This window comes from Etheostoma cragini, chromosome 6, assembly GCF_013103735.1.
Source record: "Etheostoma cragini isolate CJK2018 chromosome 6, CSU_Ecrag_1.0, whole genome shotgun sequence".
In the NCBI taxonomy this organism is placed as follows: Eukaryota; Metazoa; Chordata; class Actinopteri; order Perciformes; family Percidae; genus Etheostoma; species Etheostoma cragini.
The window spans coordinates 7,096,073-7,112,768 of record NC_048412.1 but is presented as its reverse complement, the minus strand read 5'-3'; the positions used below and the strand labels follow the sequence as shown (position 1 = coordinate 7,112,768).

Here is a 16,696-nt window from a genome sequence, read left to right as displayed (position 1 = left end):
AGTGAGGTAAAAAGTACCGTATTTTCTCTAGTAGAAGAAGAAAGTTGCATGAAAAAAGAAAGTGCTCAAGTAAAGTGCAAGTATCTCAAAACTTAGGCATAGTAGTAAAAGTACTTAGTTTCATTCCACCACGGATCGCCTGCAGCGTGTTTTTTGTGTTGTTGGTGTTGAAGTCTCCACCCAGTCTCTCCTCATTTCTCCGCTTTGTCTCCCTCTGGTGATGCTGTATTGTCACCTGGCAAAAACAATGTATTTGGACAAGTGGATTATAGGCTTGGTGTGTTTCAGTTCTGGTTTGTAGTTTGGGAGCTTCATAAAAGCAATTGTGGTCTTAATAACTGAGGAACCTCTCCACCAGGCACTTGGTGTGGAGTAAACCCATCTTATTCCTAAAATAACGTGGATTAGACTTTTTGCTAAACAAAGGTTAACCCATTGTGAACTCACAAAAACAATGCAAGACAAGACGTTGACATGGACGCTAACAGCTAAACAGCAGACATGACAGACTGTGACGGTACAGCAGAGCATACACCGAAGTGTGATAAATATAAAAAAAGACTGAAGCTTGCAAATCCCAGAGAAAAAGTCAGGATGCTCACTAGTTAGTGGATCTATGTGGATGGTTAGTTAGTTAATGAAGGAGGAGCAATGTTTCTGTATTGTAGGAAATGTAATCCTGTAATCAGGACATGAAGCATCTGATTACAGTGTTGATGTGTTATTTGCAGAGGGAGGGGGACCACTCTGTGGTGGAGGAGCTGAGAGTCCAGCTGGCTCAGAAAGAGACGGAGCTGCAAATGATGAAGGAAGGCGCAGAGGAGCTCAACTCACTCAGACAGCAGAACTACCTACTGCAAAGCAAGGTGCACAAACACACATCTACCACACAGGACCTTTCAAAACAGAACATGTATTTTATGCTTTGTAGCCATTTTTGTTGCAAAATGTACTACTAATACATATATTTACTGCTATTCACATGGGTGATTGAGGGTAGATTCTTAATCAGATCTGCTAGAATGGTCGACGTAGTTAGGTTTAGGCATGGGGAGTAGGGGTTGGTTATGGTTAGGGTGGGAATACCGGGATGAGCCAATCAGAGGCAGAACAGGGCGGGCGATGAGGCTCGTCCTTTGGCGTTTAGCGGATCCAATCTAGCATCGACAAAGATTGAGACCGGAGGGGGCTTCATGATGACGTCATATCTGTCATGTCCGGCGTGAAAGCTCCACAAGTTGTCACAAAGCGTGGTCGTGCTTCTCCAAACGTTTTGTACCTCAGGGGCTGCGCTTTCCATTTCAACAACTTCATGTACAGACCACAGGGGGTCAAATGGCCTTAAATACTATATGTGGTGAGAGAGAGACACTCTGGGAAAAGAAAAGGCATCTTGCTTGAGGGTGTGGGAAAACACTCAACTGCTTTGTCAAAGCTTAAACATTACCTCACGGAAAGAGTGTTCTTTACGTCGAGAGGCAGACGGTACTTTAGACTTGAAGATAAGTTACTTTAATAGTTAGAGTACACAAATTAATGTTTGGCATTATGTCTGTGTTTATCGTGGATGTTTTTACTACTGTTGCAAGGTAGCCTGCTTTCCTTTACCTCTGCTCTCTTCTTCTTCTCTACTACTTCTTGCCTATTGCTTATTCAGGTTATTGTGTATTTACGCCCCCTGGCGTTTCGGAGAGTTCTGCAACAAAACAATGTACGGAGCATGAACGTCTCATCAAACACATGGGGGAAGCATTTCACCTCCTCCTTCAGTACTTAATAAACATTTGCAGGTGATGCTAAATTCTAAGAACAGCTCACTTTATTGGCTAACACCCACAGGTAATTGTAAGCAGGCATACTAACCAACCAGTAGCCAATACACCTTTTATTAAAGGTAGTAATCTTTCCTTACACTTCTTGTAAAAAAAAAAAAAAAAAAAGCCTTCCATTTTCTGCCATTTATTCCAAATGTGAAAGACACCAGCAATACAGTATACAGATGCTGTTGTCCCAAAACAAATGTAACTTTTCCCGCTTCGGCCCCCCTACAGGTTGGCTCATTGTAACTACAGCTTGCGCTAAAAGTTACAGTGTTGCTTTAATTAGATTTTACAAATGAAAGCCATATATTAAAGAGAGGGAAAAACTGAAGGCAAGGATACTGCATGACACATGGGTGGTCCTTGGCAGGAAACATCAGAACGTAGATAAGAAACTTTGTTTTTTTTCTCTCCTCAGCTGCGAACAGCAGAAGAGGCCAGCCAGAAGAAGAGATGGGCCGAGGCCACGGACGCTGCTGCAGGCGGAAAGCTCCAACAATTTGATAAAGAAATAAAAGAGCAGGAGACGCTCATTAAAGGTTACCAGCAGGTTTGTTTCCCTGAACACTTATCGCCCAATTTTAAAAGATCCTGCTAAAAAAGAATTTTTTCTTTCATCAAAACAAAACTTAATGTCATTAACTTATCACAAGGACTAATTTAAATCAGGTTCAATTAAACTTTATTTTTAGTACCAAAAGACACAGAAAGCGTAGGTCTAGACCACACAAAGCTTCAACAATTCCCCCAAGAGTAAGCATTTAGTGCCACAGTGGTGAGGGAAAACTTCCCTTTAGGCAGAAACCTGGGACAGACCCTGGCTCTTGGTGGGTGGGCGTCTGCCGATGCTGGATAGGACTCAGAGACACTTACAACTTACAACAAAATATGATTCGTTATAATATAGCAGTTGGCATGATGAGCAATGGCAATTATAAATACAAAAAGATAATGGAACTGTGACTAAAAAATTATAGTTGTAGCAGTTCATTGTGAAGCAGGGCATAGCAGCAGGATATTTCCAACTCTGAGATGCTTAAATCATCTACAATAATTAACAATAAATAATGGCCCAGACTGAAAAAAACACTGCATTGGTGTCAGTGGGATGCCACATTTTGAGAAATGCTGAAATGGGAAGTCCAGTTTAATTAATCGCAATGACAGCTATTTTCTCCTCCTTGCAAAGAAGGGGAGCCAAACAGTAGGGCTGTGTCCAAAATCCCTCAAAAGGGTTTGTACCAGACTAAATCCCACAATGCACTGTTCCACATTTGTATAGATGCAAAACTTTCAGCAAGGCTGACACAACAGCTGTCAGTGATGACACACAGTGATGGTTGTATAAGATTCCAAAATCTAAATGTTCTGCTCACTAAAGAGTCCTGTAGTAAGTGTCTGATACGTATAGGCAGAGGTGAATGTGTGAACGGAGGAGGGATTTTGGTCACAGTCTAGAATTACCTTGTGCGCCTGGAATGTGCAAATGCACACAGTCTACTGGCCAAAGCAGTGCATTGGCAGATAATGTCACATTCCATTGGGGTAAAACCTTTTGGCTACCTTCTTTTTTTTCTTCTCTGCAGCCCTCTACATCTGCACTGGCATTGTGTTGGCAGCAGTCTTAATTAAATACAATTTAATGAAAATCAGTACAGATTGATTGATCAGTAAGGATTTATTGTAAAAGTGTATTATTCATTTTCAAAGGTTGCCATGTAAGTAGCACTTATAAGGAACTTGCGTTGGTTTGTTGTATACATATAAACATATTTAAACATTTATGTGAACTAAACAATTACAGAAACAAATAACACTAACATTTTACTATATACCATTAGGAAATTAAAACGACGTTGCATGAATTAGTGGGATAAATGAGGATTAGTGAAATCAGTGACATATTTTTCTTCACTTTTTTGCATTGTTTTCTTTTCCCTCTTGTGTTTTGAATATATTTTCTATTGAACTGCACTAAAACAAGGCTATTTGACAGGAGAATGAGAAGCTGTATGCACAGATGAAGGCTCAGCAGGTTAAGAGTAAAGCCAACACGGAGGCCATGTTCAATGAAAACCAGAGGCTGCTGAGTGAGCTGGCTTTTACAAGGTGGGTTCGGTTAAGGTTTGTGTTAGGGCGTTTTCACACCTATAGTTTACTTTGGTCCCAATCCGTTGATGAGTTTGTAAACTTTGAGCGATGGTTTCACACTTCACTACAACAATCCAATCGTACCAAAATGCGTCATTACAAATCAAGTAAGAACGTTCACTCGTCTTATTGGTCGGATGTGTCTGGGGCGGGAGCAAGAAAGTAAATACAGGAGGAAGGTCCGGTGTTCTGGACTAGTGCATATTATCTGCATCTCCGTGGTCAAACCAGCTCATTTCATTTAAATAATCAGACATTGTTTCACAAGCAACATTAGCACGTCTGCTCTGCTGGTGTCTGTCTCCAACTTTACAAAAGAAAGCTGTGACCCATTTGTGAATCCATTTTTGTTTGTTTGTGTCTTCCAAATATGAATGTCCATCTAAAATGAATGTCTGCCTAATTATAAACATCACGTCATTATAGGGCTGCCCAATGAAATTTTGTTTTGTTTTGTGTCGTATTCACAATATCAACTGGCGCAACAAACACGTTGAGATAGTCTGCGACATATCGCAAAAGACAACAATTTTTTAGTTATTTAACTGCACTTTAAAATGTAAATGCGGTGTGTTGCCTTTTATATTCAATTCAATGCTGAATTTGTTTGATAAAAGAATGTTGGAAATTCTTTTCTTTTTTTTCGTTTAAATTCATCAAGCATTAGTTGTATTTGAGCTGAATACTGAAAGCAGCAGAAATGCAGGACTGAGTACAGTTTAATATCTGTTTTACTGCAAGGAACATCATTATGGCAACATTCCACATCTTTAATGCATATTGCATATTTCCCTAATATTGTGCAGGCAGCCCTACATCCTTACCTTTTGTAATGTATTTTTCCAGAAATTGTGTTGTTAAATGTTTGTATTCTCTATGGCATTTTTTGATCTTCACCAGAGAGCAGCTGAATAAAACCTCAAGGACTGTGGGAAATGTCTGCTTAATGGATCACACTCAACGTATTACAGACTTGTTAGCCCAAATGAATACATTTCAGGTAAGTACCACAATCACTAAAACATTGTTTTCTTAAGTTTTGACTTTTCTCTTTCAGCCCCCTCAGTTACCAAAGCTATGTTAATGTGTGCAGAGGAATGAGGCCAAGCTGTGTGAGGACATTCACACACTGAAGCAAGAAAAACAGGCTCTCACGGTAGAGCTGCAGCTAATGAAAAAAGAGAGGGAGCTAGCCAAAGCTCAGGCCATGTCTGCCACAGGTAAAATAGAATTAAGAACCGTGCTAATGGGGCAATTTAAATAATTTCTTTTGCAAGTCTTTTAAACATGTGTGCAACCAAATGTGTGTTTGTGGGAGTGTACAGTATGTCATAGTGAGGGTGTTTAAAAATGCTCCTCCTCTGTGTGTGTGTGTGTGTGTGTGTGTGTGTGTGTGTGTGTGTGTGCATAATAATGGAATAATAATGTTTACCTTGACCTTGATAAGCGATCTTTGCTTTTTCTGATAATGTGTATCCATTTGGAATGTGTCAGGTGACAAGACTTTTGAGATGCGTGTATTGGAGGACAAGCACAGAGAAGAAGTGGATGCCCTGAAGAAGAAGCTGCAGTGGTTTGCTGAGAACCAGGAGCTGCTGGACAGAGATGCTGGCAGACTGAAGGCTGCTACAGCTGAGATACACCAACTCAAAGAGCAGGTCAGCCTCCTTTACCTTCAGTATCTATATACAGTAATCTATACAAAGTCCTTGTGTTTTTTTCCTTGCAGTAACACATTCATTATAGCATTTATGTACAGTCCTTTAAGACACCACTTCATTTGGAGACATAATGTATGTGTGAAGTATTCTAGACCCTTAGTCTCGCATTTCCAGACCTTACCAGTGCTTCGTCAGCGTAGGAACTGTTATTACAAAGAACTGTTACAAATGTAGTTCATCACTCTGCCATTAGATTTATATCTGCTGATGGATTCAGAACCTACCACTGTCTCCTTTATCAAAATGTAGGCTGGACTTGTACGGCTCTAAGAACACTGCATTTTATATAATCACAAAACATTGCTTAAATCATATCACTATGGCACTTGCACTAGTGATTCCGTGATCCTTAACATTCTATTTGTTAAGACAGAATTAGAAAAACTGCATTTGAATATTATGCTCCATATGGAATAACCTGCAGATTCTACTCAAATCAAACCTGGTTTGATTTAATCACTTTAAATGTCTTCTTGATGAGACATATTCTGAATGTACAGTGGCTTGGGAAAGTTTACACACATATGCTAAATTTGATTAAAAAGAGGAATAGAAAAATGGAAAATGATTTTATGCCTTAATTCCAAACATTTAGGAAAATCCAACCTTTAAGGACACTAATTTTCTTTGTGAATGAATAATGTTTTGTAAATAAATAAATGTTCTTCCTTTAAAATACAGGGGGCATAAGTATACACACCCCAATGTTAATCCCCATAGAGGCAGGCAGGTTTTTATTTTTAAAGGCCAGTTATTTCATGGATCAGGATACTATGCATCCTGATAAAGTTCCCTTGGCCTTTGGAATTAAACTAACCCCGCATCATCACATACCCTTACAACATACACAGAAATTCCTAGGAATTTAACACATTGATGCCCCCTGTATTTTAAGGAAGAACATGTATTTATTTACAATACATTATTCATTCACAAAGAATATTTGTGTCCTTAAAAGGTTAGAATTTAGAAAGGTAATTTTTTTATATGGATTGTAATTGTATATGGCACATTGTCAGTACATCATTATTATTTGAATGTACTTTTAAGATGTTTTTAAACTACAGTTAACGTTACAGTGGGGTGGCTCAGTAGGAAACATAGACATATTTTCAAATCTCAAGTTAGCTTTTAGCACTGATTTAATGTAGGATAATAAAGTCTTATAGCTTTCCTGAATACTCAATTATACAATTCTGTCCATTATTCTGCTATCACAGAAACCTTTGGGCTCTACATTAATGCTGCCATCAGTCTGGGACTGGCCCCATCAAAAATAAAAAAACTTGCCTCTGGCCTAAACAGCTTTTCTAGGGGAAACACTGTCTCCTGGTTATATAAGAATTACTACTTGTGGGATCTGAACGCTGTAGTGTGCCTGCCGTGTGCGTGAACTGAGTTCTTGCTGTATCAGCTGTGACGTGGGACGGAAAGTGTGCTGAAAGCCAGTTACAGTTGAACTTACTATTAACTTAACTTACTTGCTTACTGTGTTGGAAATGACATCTTGTCTCCATTTTAGGTAGAACAACTGAATATGGATTTGGGCAAAAGAAGCAGTGAGCAGCAGAGAAAGACCAAGGAGAAAACAGTGGACACCAAGAGGATGCTGGACCTTCAGCGACAGGTTTCTCACACAACTCAACAAGCCAACTAAACAAAATTGTAACACTGCTATCTACACTATCTCTTCATTGTTCATACGAGTCTCTCTTCACCAGGTGAAGGAGCTGGAGCAGATACTGAGACATAGAAACCCAAACTCCCTGCCGGCTCTGATCTACGCTGCAGCCGCAACTGGCGATCAGGGGGATGTGGCTGCCAACATGCCCCCCCCCAGCAGGATCACTGCCCTGCTGGAACGCAGGATTCAGCGTCTGGAGGCAGAGCTGGAGACTCACGATGAGGAGGCCAAGCGCAGCCTGCGGTTAATGGAACAACAGTTCCACAGGATCAAGGTACAAGTCAATTCAATTCAATTCAATTCAATTCAATTCAATTTTATTTATAGTATCAATTCATAACAAGAGTTATCTCAAGACACTCAAGTTAAAACATATTGTAACAACTCATGCTTGATAACATAGCCTCTCAGTGGCAACAATTACAATGAAAACAGCACTTTTTATGGGGGCGGCTAGGCATGGTAATCAGTCTTAGTTACCTTATTTGAGAAAAATGTGCATTATACTTGGTATTTCTGACAAGATCAACAAAAATGTTGTAATGCTTGAGTTAATAAAATCCCAGTTAACAAAACTGGTTACATTGTTTTATTAATATTTAAATAAATCTGGTAAGTCTGGTAGAGCCTGACTCTGGAGATTAAACTGAGATGAGCATGTTCAAGTTTATGTTCTGCTTGTTCAACGACTGTTTGGTAAATTGCTTTTAAACACATTTAGAGAGGATTTGAATTTCTATTTTCATTCTCAGTTCTTAGCATTACCAGCACAAAGCTGGTGGTGTTCCACTTGATGGTATTTTAAGCCCCGCCTCCTTCCTTCCAGGCAGCACTGTGCCTGTTGACTTCAAGGCAGCTATCCGGAACCTTAACCTTAACCTTACCAAATCCTAGTGCCTTCCATACAGCGCTGCCTTGCTTTCTTTTTGTTAATATGTTTTTGTTCAAAGGACTTTAAGTTCCAAATCTTAAGTTTGTATTTATATACATTTCATTTATCAGAACTTGAAATATTTTTTTGTTCCTTTATTCTGTTTTGACAATAAAACTAATTATGATCATATAATTTTGGTAAGAACTTATAAATAACTACAAATAACTAATGTTTGGGAAATCCGTCTATGTTTTGTTACGTGTTTCTAGATTTCCTTTTTTAAATATATATTTGCCGATACATCGTATTTTTAAATAACCAAATATTTGTTTCGGCATCGGCCTTAGGTCGGGCTGTAATTTTTTGTTATCAGATTGAAGTAAGCCAAGAACAAACAAACATTGTGATTAACTGGATAGAAATTTGAATGCAACAGATATTACTTAACAAATTGATTTATGAAACGAACAAGCAGAAATGCTTTGAAAAAAAACAACAACCTGAAAGTGTGAAATTTCAACATGTGTGTCTGTGTGCACCGCTCAGCTCCGCTATGAGCAGCAGATCTCTGAGCTGGAGACACAGCTGGAACAGAAACAGCAGCTGGAAGCAGCACACTCAGCAGCTGGGACCGAGCGGCCACGGGTGTCACAGGGTCCCACCCCGGAGGAAGAGCTGCAGCGTGTGAAGGAAAGCCATCAGGAGACAGAAAAGTCCCTCCAGGACCAGATTGAGTCCCTCCAGGACCAGATTGAGTCCCTCCAGGAGCAGCTCAAACACAAGGCTAGCACAGGAGCTACCCAGGTCATTAACATGCTAAAACACCTGTCTTAGCTTAGCCTCACTAGCTATGTTTCCATCCACCTGTCAATCGAGTTATCCAAAGTTTGTCAAAAACATTCATGCGAACAAAGCCAGTAAAAGTATGTTTCCATCCACTGTTTTTAAAGCGGATAAAAAGTTGTGCGTAATGACGTCACATGCTGTTTTGTGATCAAATTCGCATATCGACTAGATTTAGACATTTGAAGGTGTTTTCATTCATTTTCTTACTGAATCGCCCAACATTCTAGCTGACATTTGCAAACAGATGGTCCCATCTACCAACAAATGATTCATATTGCACAAGTTGTAATAATGCTTATGTACAACAAATGTGGCTGGGTTGGGTCAGTGGGTAGACCAGGCACACACTAAACTTTGAGGATTATGCCTCGACGCAAAGGTCCAGGCTTTGAATCCGACCTGTGATCATTTCCTGCATGTCTTCCCCTTCTCTCTCCCCTTTCTCACATAGCTGTCCTGTCAAATAAAGGCAAAAACACCCAAAAATAATCTTTAAAAAAAGACAACAACTAAGCTATCAAAACATTGCTACAATGATGCAGGTGCACCTAAATTCCAGACGAGATCTAAAGTAGCCATTATATTTTTCACGTAAATTAATTTGAAAAGAATCTCTTGTCTCCTCGGAGATATGTGGCGGAAATGACCTAAAACTTCTTCTTTGCAGTGTGGCGGGTTGCAGCCATATATTGACCTATATTATTTATTCCGCTAATAACGTTTCCATCAGCGTTTATCGTATAAGCAGTTGACCTTGACTCTTGCTGAAGCAAGAAAAAAGGGTTCTGGACCCAAAACGCATGAGACTACAGGGCAGATGCAGTTGTAGAATTCATTTAAACGTAAAAATCCTGGTTTACGTGAATCCTGAAGTGCAAAAATCTAAACAGGTAGACCGAATCCAACACAAACATATACACGGCAAAACACGCAGGAAGCACTCAACCATAGACAAGGACACGGCGAAGAGTGGTCTTCTTTTGGTTTTATGGCGGGTTGCAACCATTACTTATAAAGTGTACACCGACACCTAATTTATGGGAGTATGCAGAGTGAGCTATTGTCCCTGGACTACTTTACATCAATAAAGCCGCTGCAAAGGAAGATGGGAGAAAAAGTGCTCTGGTTTATTGCCATTTTCTTTAAATTAATCACAGTCATCTAGGGCGGTGCTAGGCGCCGGATGGTGCAACTCAGCCTTTGCTCTGGACCCTGGACATCCCTGATTTAAGATATTGGTCTATATGTGATTAGGCAACAACAATGGTCTTAATATCTTTCACAGACCCAACCAAGTCCAGGCCGACACCAGCGTCAGGCCGAGGCAGCGTTTGGCGCCCGGATAGAGCGGCTGAACAAAGACCTCGCCTCCAAGACAAAGACCATTCAGGAGCTGTGCAGCACTGTGGAGAGACTGAAGAAGGAGAAGAAGAGCATGCCGTCCGTCCCCAACCCGCGCACAGAAACCCGGTCTGCTGAGACGAAGCGACAGCCCGGCTCAGCCAAAACACTCGGTCCCGCGGCTGCCGGAGAGACACACGGAGGAGACGAAACCTTCCCCGCTGCTCATTATGAGAAGACCTACCAGCCCACTGTCTTTACAGGTATGGAGGTGGACGTCCTGTTCTGATTGACTGTCTCTGTGTGCGTAGATGAATGTTAGAGTATACTGAATATGCCCAAACAGCTTCTATCGCTCTCAACAGCTGTGTCTTTTCTAATCTCCAAACTCTATGCTCCATGCTGTCTTAACTCTTAAAATGTTCTGCTCTGTACTTTGTTTCGTTGGTTATCTTTTTGTGTTGTTTTGTGGTAAGTTCTGCTCTGCTTGTGTTGTTTTTCTTTCTTGTTTATTTGTATTTGATCAAGCTTTTTCAATATTGAGGCAAGGGAGGAAAAAAGACTTTTGGCTATTTCTGCCTTTTTTTTAAAAATCTTGAATAATCATGCGTTTTAATAATTTACTTTGTCCCCTAAAAAAATGACAAGAAGTTTTTTTTGTTTAATATATGTAATTTATGTTGCTGTTCTGGTAACTGGTCCCTTGCTGTAAATCATGGTGTCTCGTACGCCTGTGTGGGCATATTTTCTTCCATGCATGACACAATGATAAAATATGATTTCATATCCATTCACTAGATTTTATAATTGTTTCATGTTTTTGACAGGCAGCCATATCTCGGAGGTTCTGCAGGAGAACGAGGCTCTGAAGCAGCGTCTGGAGCGTCTGGAGCTGCGGAGCGAGCAGGAGAGGGAGGCGCTCCGAGCTGAGGCTGTACTCGCCACGGAGGAGCTGTGCAGGTCTGTGCAGCAGAGGGGCAGTTAACTAGAGCCGTTTGTTTGGCTGTACCGTTAATTGTCTCGGAAATAATAGAAAATGAACAAATATTACTGTCTCTCTTCAAATTTCAAAATAATACTTTTTTCAACCCTCATGTTGTCCTCGGGGCAAATTCACCCCTTCTCCTATATCAATGTTCTTTTTAATTACCCAATTGTAATTACCCACAATTTTATAACAAAAAACATAGATGTGGTTTCTAAATAGTGTTCATTAAAAGACATATATTGACATATTCCAGTCTGTGATTATCCATCTATATTCATTTCTTTAATTATTGTCTAAATAATTCCTAATATCTGCTTTTCTAACTCAAACATTAGGTGTAATTTCCTATAAATGAGGTAGTAAAGTTATATGGTGTTAAAAATGTCAAAAAGGTGACAAACATTGAAAAAAGCATCAAAAGTTTTGAAAAAAGGGACAAAAACGTAAGAAAAAATTAAAACATTGATTAAAAAGCATCAACAAAAGTGTTTATTTACACTGGGAAAATATTTATTTCTATGGGAGGACAACACACGGGTTAGAAAAATTAATGTTAAAATTCCAGGACACATCTTTTTGTTATGTCACTGTCATGTGACCCAGAGAATGTACTTGTAACACAGTAGACCACGCCTCTTATTATCATAAAACATATTTATAACTCTATCCCCCTCATACCTTTTATGGTTATGAGCGTGTATAGGGTCAAATGCCACCATTAGCATAGCTTTAGCCGTCCTACGCTATTTGGAATAGCTAAACAAAAGCAACAATAACCAGTCATACGCCTTGAGGTCTTAGCTAATGTTAACAGTTAATTACGGTTAAACAACGAAACCGGGGTTATGTAAAGAAATTGACAATTAGACAGTTATGTAATAAGTGACATTTTCTGTCATGTGTTATTAGGCTAAAGGAGCATTCTGCAGAGCAGCTGTCCTCCATGAAGGCAGAGCACCTGCGGGTGTTAGACCAGCTGCGGGCCACCCATGCCCTGGAACACTCGTCCTCAAAGGTTGCTGAGCTGGCCAACAAGCTCAACACTCAAGAGGTATTGGCTCACTAAACCAGTGCTTTCCTTAGGTTCGTGGAAGACCTAGGTGCATACGTTTAGTGGGGGGGGGGGGGCTGAAATCATCCTGGGGCTTTAACCTTCACATTTGCCTGCAGATAATGATGAAACATTTACAAGACCAGCTGAAAGATTTCAAGCGAGCTAAAGACGCACTGGCAATATCCAGGACCCGAGAGGACGCCCTGCAGAAGCAGGTGGGGATTCATTCTATTTTTCCTTTTATTTGACGGACAAAAGTGTAGCGGTAGTCTGTAAAAGGAGAGGGGTACGACCCGAAACATTAATCCAAAGAGTTAAAGGGTAACTACTGCGTTTTTCAACCTGTAACTTATTTTCCTATGTTTTTGTTGCCTGTTATTTCTGGCAATTTGATAGATCTGTAAGCTGTTCTGAGCATACAGTTCTGATCAACTGTGTGACATCATCATCATCATCTCTCTGTGTTTCTCTCTCACATTATGCCACATCAAAAAGTCACAACTGCTTTCACTGCTTTGTGTGTAGCTGACCAGACTGCTGAAGGAGCTGAAGGAAGCTAAAGAAGCTCAGAGCCCAGAGGTGAAGCTCCTGTGTGGCCTGGAGAGGAAGATCCTCAACATGGAGCTCAGACACCAACACAGAGAGAAAGAGCTGCAGCAGGTACACAACATGGCATAAGATACTGTTTATTAGGGGGGAAATGAATCCTGATGCAGACAAAGGATTCTGCATCGATGCAGTGACAGACCTTACCAGATTATTACCTCCTGGTGTTACTTGTGGATTTTACGGCCGTTGCTTTTTCAGCTTTTGCCTTTTGTCTGTTGTCTGCTGTGTTGAGACTCTGTTCAGGGAGTATCTTTTTTATGAGCAGATACACACACACACACACACACACACACACACCCTTTTATTGTGTGTGTGTGTGTGTGTGTGTGTGTGTACACATATATACAGACTGCTTGAATTTGTTGATGAAAACCATGTGTAGCAATATATAATAAAATTGAAATGCACATGGTTGAAAGGGTAATCCTAGTCTAACTGAATCGTGAGACCAGTGAAGATTCCCACCCCTACAGTTTATAGACTGTTTGGATGGCCCGAGCCCCCAACCTTTACTGTTTGACCCTGTGATTGCTTGCTGCTTTATGGAAAATGGGGTCGTTTTGGAGCTTTGGGGGTCCTCAAGATAATATAAAATCTAGCGATGCAGAGTGTGGTTGCACTACCTGCCACTGTCCTGCATCATTCATTGAAAGCCAGATGTTTAACACAAATCCTAGACTTGGAGACCACCTCCTGAGCAGAACTACATTTTAGGTTCAGGAATTCTGTTCAGAAGGGGAAGCACAGTGAAATAAGAGTTCCTCTAGCAGCTGTTTTAATGCATCATTGGTAACACATACATAGGATCTAGATGAATTCAAATTCATCGTATTTATGGTGTCAAATCATAACAGGAATGATCCCAGGACACTTTACCGATATAGGTGTAGACCACACTCTATAATTTACAAAGACCCAACAATTTCCCGAATCATTGCGGGCTAGATGTCCGTCAATTTCTTCTTTCTTTGTGTTGGCGGTCTATTTTAAACTCCAGTGGATTTCTGAGGACTATGGTTAACTGCTCCTCAGGTCTCTGCAGGGTAAATCCAGACAGCTAGCTAGACTGTCTGTCCAATCAGAGTTTTCTGTTGCGTGACTTAAATAACTTTTGATTTTAGACAAGTTCCTTCCTGAGCTTCTTTTGCAGCAGCACCATGGCTCTGTGCGGGGCTTAGTGCTGCCCAAGACGACTGTGATTGTTTAAAAAAAAAAAAAGCCTAATAAACCAGAACACGTTTTCCCTGCAGGTGATTGGTGGGTCGTGGCAGACGTCAGAGGCCGATCAGCAGTCCGAGGCGGAGAGCTGGAAACGTTTGGCTCAGGACAAAAGCAGAGAGTTGGAGGCTTTCCGTCTGGAGCTGGACTCCATCCTGGACATCCTAAGACATCTCCAAAGACAGGGAGTGGTCCTCCCCACTCCGGACCCCCTCACCCAGAGGAGTTAAAGCACATGCACAGTTTGACTGATGCTTGTTATTGAAAGCTAATGCTAGGCTACATTGAACATGTGCAGACCGTTTTGCTGAGCAGATGTCTCGTGTTATGTATCTTTCAACCGGCTAAACCTGCAGCACACACAGAGTAGGACTTTGTACGTCATAGGGAACAAGGTGAGCAATCCCTCCAGGATTGGTGCTGTTTCTTCAGTTTTTAGAGTTGGCACAGCGCTGTCAAATGTCAAACAGATGTCAGCTGCTAAATAAGGACGCAGCCTGGACTCTCTTTTCCCATTTTTTTATGTCTAAGTGACTGATGAGAACCACATTCTTTGACATTGGTCCAGCATTTAGCGGGATCGCTGCACTCGGCAGCGGAGAAGCAAGCTACAATGTAAGTTAACGGTGATTGTCCAGCTTGTAATTACCTTCACAAAAGTGTGTGTTTTGCCACTGACAGGCTCTGATTAATATTCTAAGTGTCTGACAACATTTTGGAAAGGATTTCTAAGGAGATCGACCTTTCTGTTAAAGAGTAAGATCCTTTTTTAAACATAATGTCATGTGCAAAATTGCGTTTGCTAAACCTACCAGCCTTAAAGTAAATAAAGAGTAATTTTAGCATAGTAACATATACTTAATTCAAAGTCGACTGAAACAAAATAAAACTATGAAAAGCCATTGTGGGTTGTCTTTCAACTTTACCTACCATCAAAACTCTAATTTTTGTTGAAATAAACACAGAGTTTACCAATTAACATGTGAAAATATGTTTGTTCTATAAAAGTAGTGTTTTTTTAAATTGAGTCTGGTGGGTTTAGTGCAAAAAAAATTCTTCATACAAGTTTCTTATTTGTGTATGTATATTTTGTAGCTAGTTTCTATTTTTAATTTAAATCTTTGTAACTTATTTAAAATGTAGTGAAATAAATGTTGTTGTCTTAACCCTGGTAAATACTGTTGCTGCTTTCTTGTAAACTGTCATCTCTAAATGCATTTTTCAGTATCACTTCACACCAAGGGTACATTAATTAGCATTAGTAAATGCATGGCATTACTAATACTAATGGTTATTACAGTCATGCATGCTTATGACTGTAATAACTCATGTTAATAGCATCTTACAAACCATTACACTAACTAATGGTAAAATAGACTCCTTAGTTAACTGTTATTACCTGTTAGTCAAGTGTTATTACTACATTAACTAATGTTAAAATAAACACGCTAGTTAACTGTTATTACCTGTTAGTCAAGGCTTATTACTACATTAACTAATGGTAAAATAAACACCTTAATTAACTGTTATTACCTGTTAGTCAAGGCTTATTACTAGATTAACTAATGGTAAAATAGACTCCTTAGTTAACTGTTATTACCTGTTAGTCAAGTGTTATTACTACATTAATTAATGGCAAAATAAACACCTTAGTTAACTGTTATTACCAGTTAGTCAAGTGTTATTACTACATTAATTAATGGTAAAATAAACACCTTAGTTAACTGTTATTACCTGTTAGTCAAGTGTTATTACTACATTAATTAATGGTAAGATAAACACCTTAGTTAACTGTTATTACCAGTTAGTCAAGTGTTATTACTACATTAACTAATGGTAAAATAGTGTATCAAATAATTACCTTAGTTAACATGAACATAAATGAACATTGTTAGTAAATGTTAATTAGACACCTTATTTAAGTGTTAACAGTTAGTTAAAGCTTATTATTGCATTAACTAATGCTAATTTATGTACCCTTGTATTGTCTTCACTTTCAGGACCCTCTCGTATCCCTCGGGTCAAATTGACCCGGGACTTATTTGCGGTTTTAAAACAATTCTAAAATAAAAACTTTACTTCATAATCTATTTAACAAGTATTGTCTCTATCTCAATTTCAAACAATTGAGATAACATACTCTGATATATGTTTAGGGAATGCAATCAGTCTCTACTAGCACAATGTTAAAAATGGAAGTGGAATTTGTTTATTGTCATAAGGTTTTAATTCATGTTAAAAAATCCACTATGTGATCATTCTTATCTTGGAAAGAACATAAGTGGTCATATACAGACTCATTTTCTGAATTGAGTCTGGAATACATGTTTATCACAGAAAATAAGGTTCGGCCATTGATTTTCAGCCACAAAAAATGTATCCTGAAATGG

General features: G+C 39.5%; 1 protein-coding gene across 4 annotated transcripts in view; it reads left to right on the top strand.

Moving 5' to 3' along the window:
* cep162 (centrosomal protein 162) overlaps positions 1-14,821 on the top strand; it is a 32,921-nt gene extending 18,100 nt beyond the window's left edge. For all 4 annotated transcript variants that reach the window (XM_034874729.1, XM_034874727.1, XM_034874728.1 and 1 more), the window contains 15 exons: positions 732-866; positions 2,239-2,370; positions 3,817-3,929; positions 4,872-4,971; positions 5,065-5,191; positions 5,466-5,629; positions 7,215-7,319; positions 7,414-7,650; positions 8,797-9,054; positions 10,382-10,700; positions 11,265-11,397; positions 12,335-12,476; positions 12,596-12,694; positions 13,005-13,139; positions 14,339-14,821. In XM_034874729.1, the coding sequence (XP_034730620.1) occupies positions 732-866; positions 2,239-2,370; positions 3,817-3,929; positions 4,872-4,971; positions 5,065-5,191; positions 5,466-5,629; positions 7,215-7,319; positions 7,414-7,650; positions 8,797-9,054; positions 10,382-10,700; positions 11,265-11,397; positions 12,335-12,476; positions 12,596-12,694; positions 13,005-13,139; positions 14,339-14,536 (2,397 nt within the window). In that variant the 3' untranslated portion in view covers positions 14,537-14,821. The remainder of the gene's footprint in view (positions 1-731; positions 867-2,238; positions 2,371-3,816; positions 3,930-4,871; positions 4,972-5,064; positions 5,192-5,465; positions 5,630-7,214; positions 7,320-7,413; positions 7,651-8,796; positions 9,055-10,381; positions 10,701-11,264; positions 11,398-12,334; positions 12,477-12,595; positions 12,695-13,004; positions 13,140-14,338) is intronic.
* The last annotated feature ends 1,875 nt before the right edge of the window (positions 14,822-16,696 follow it).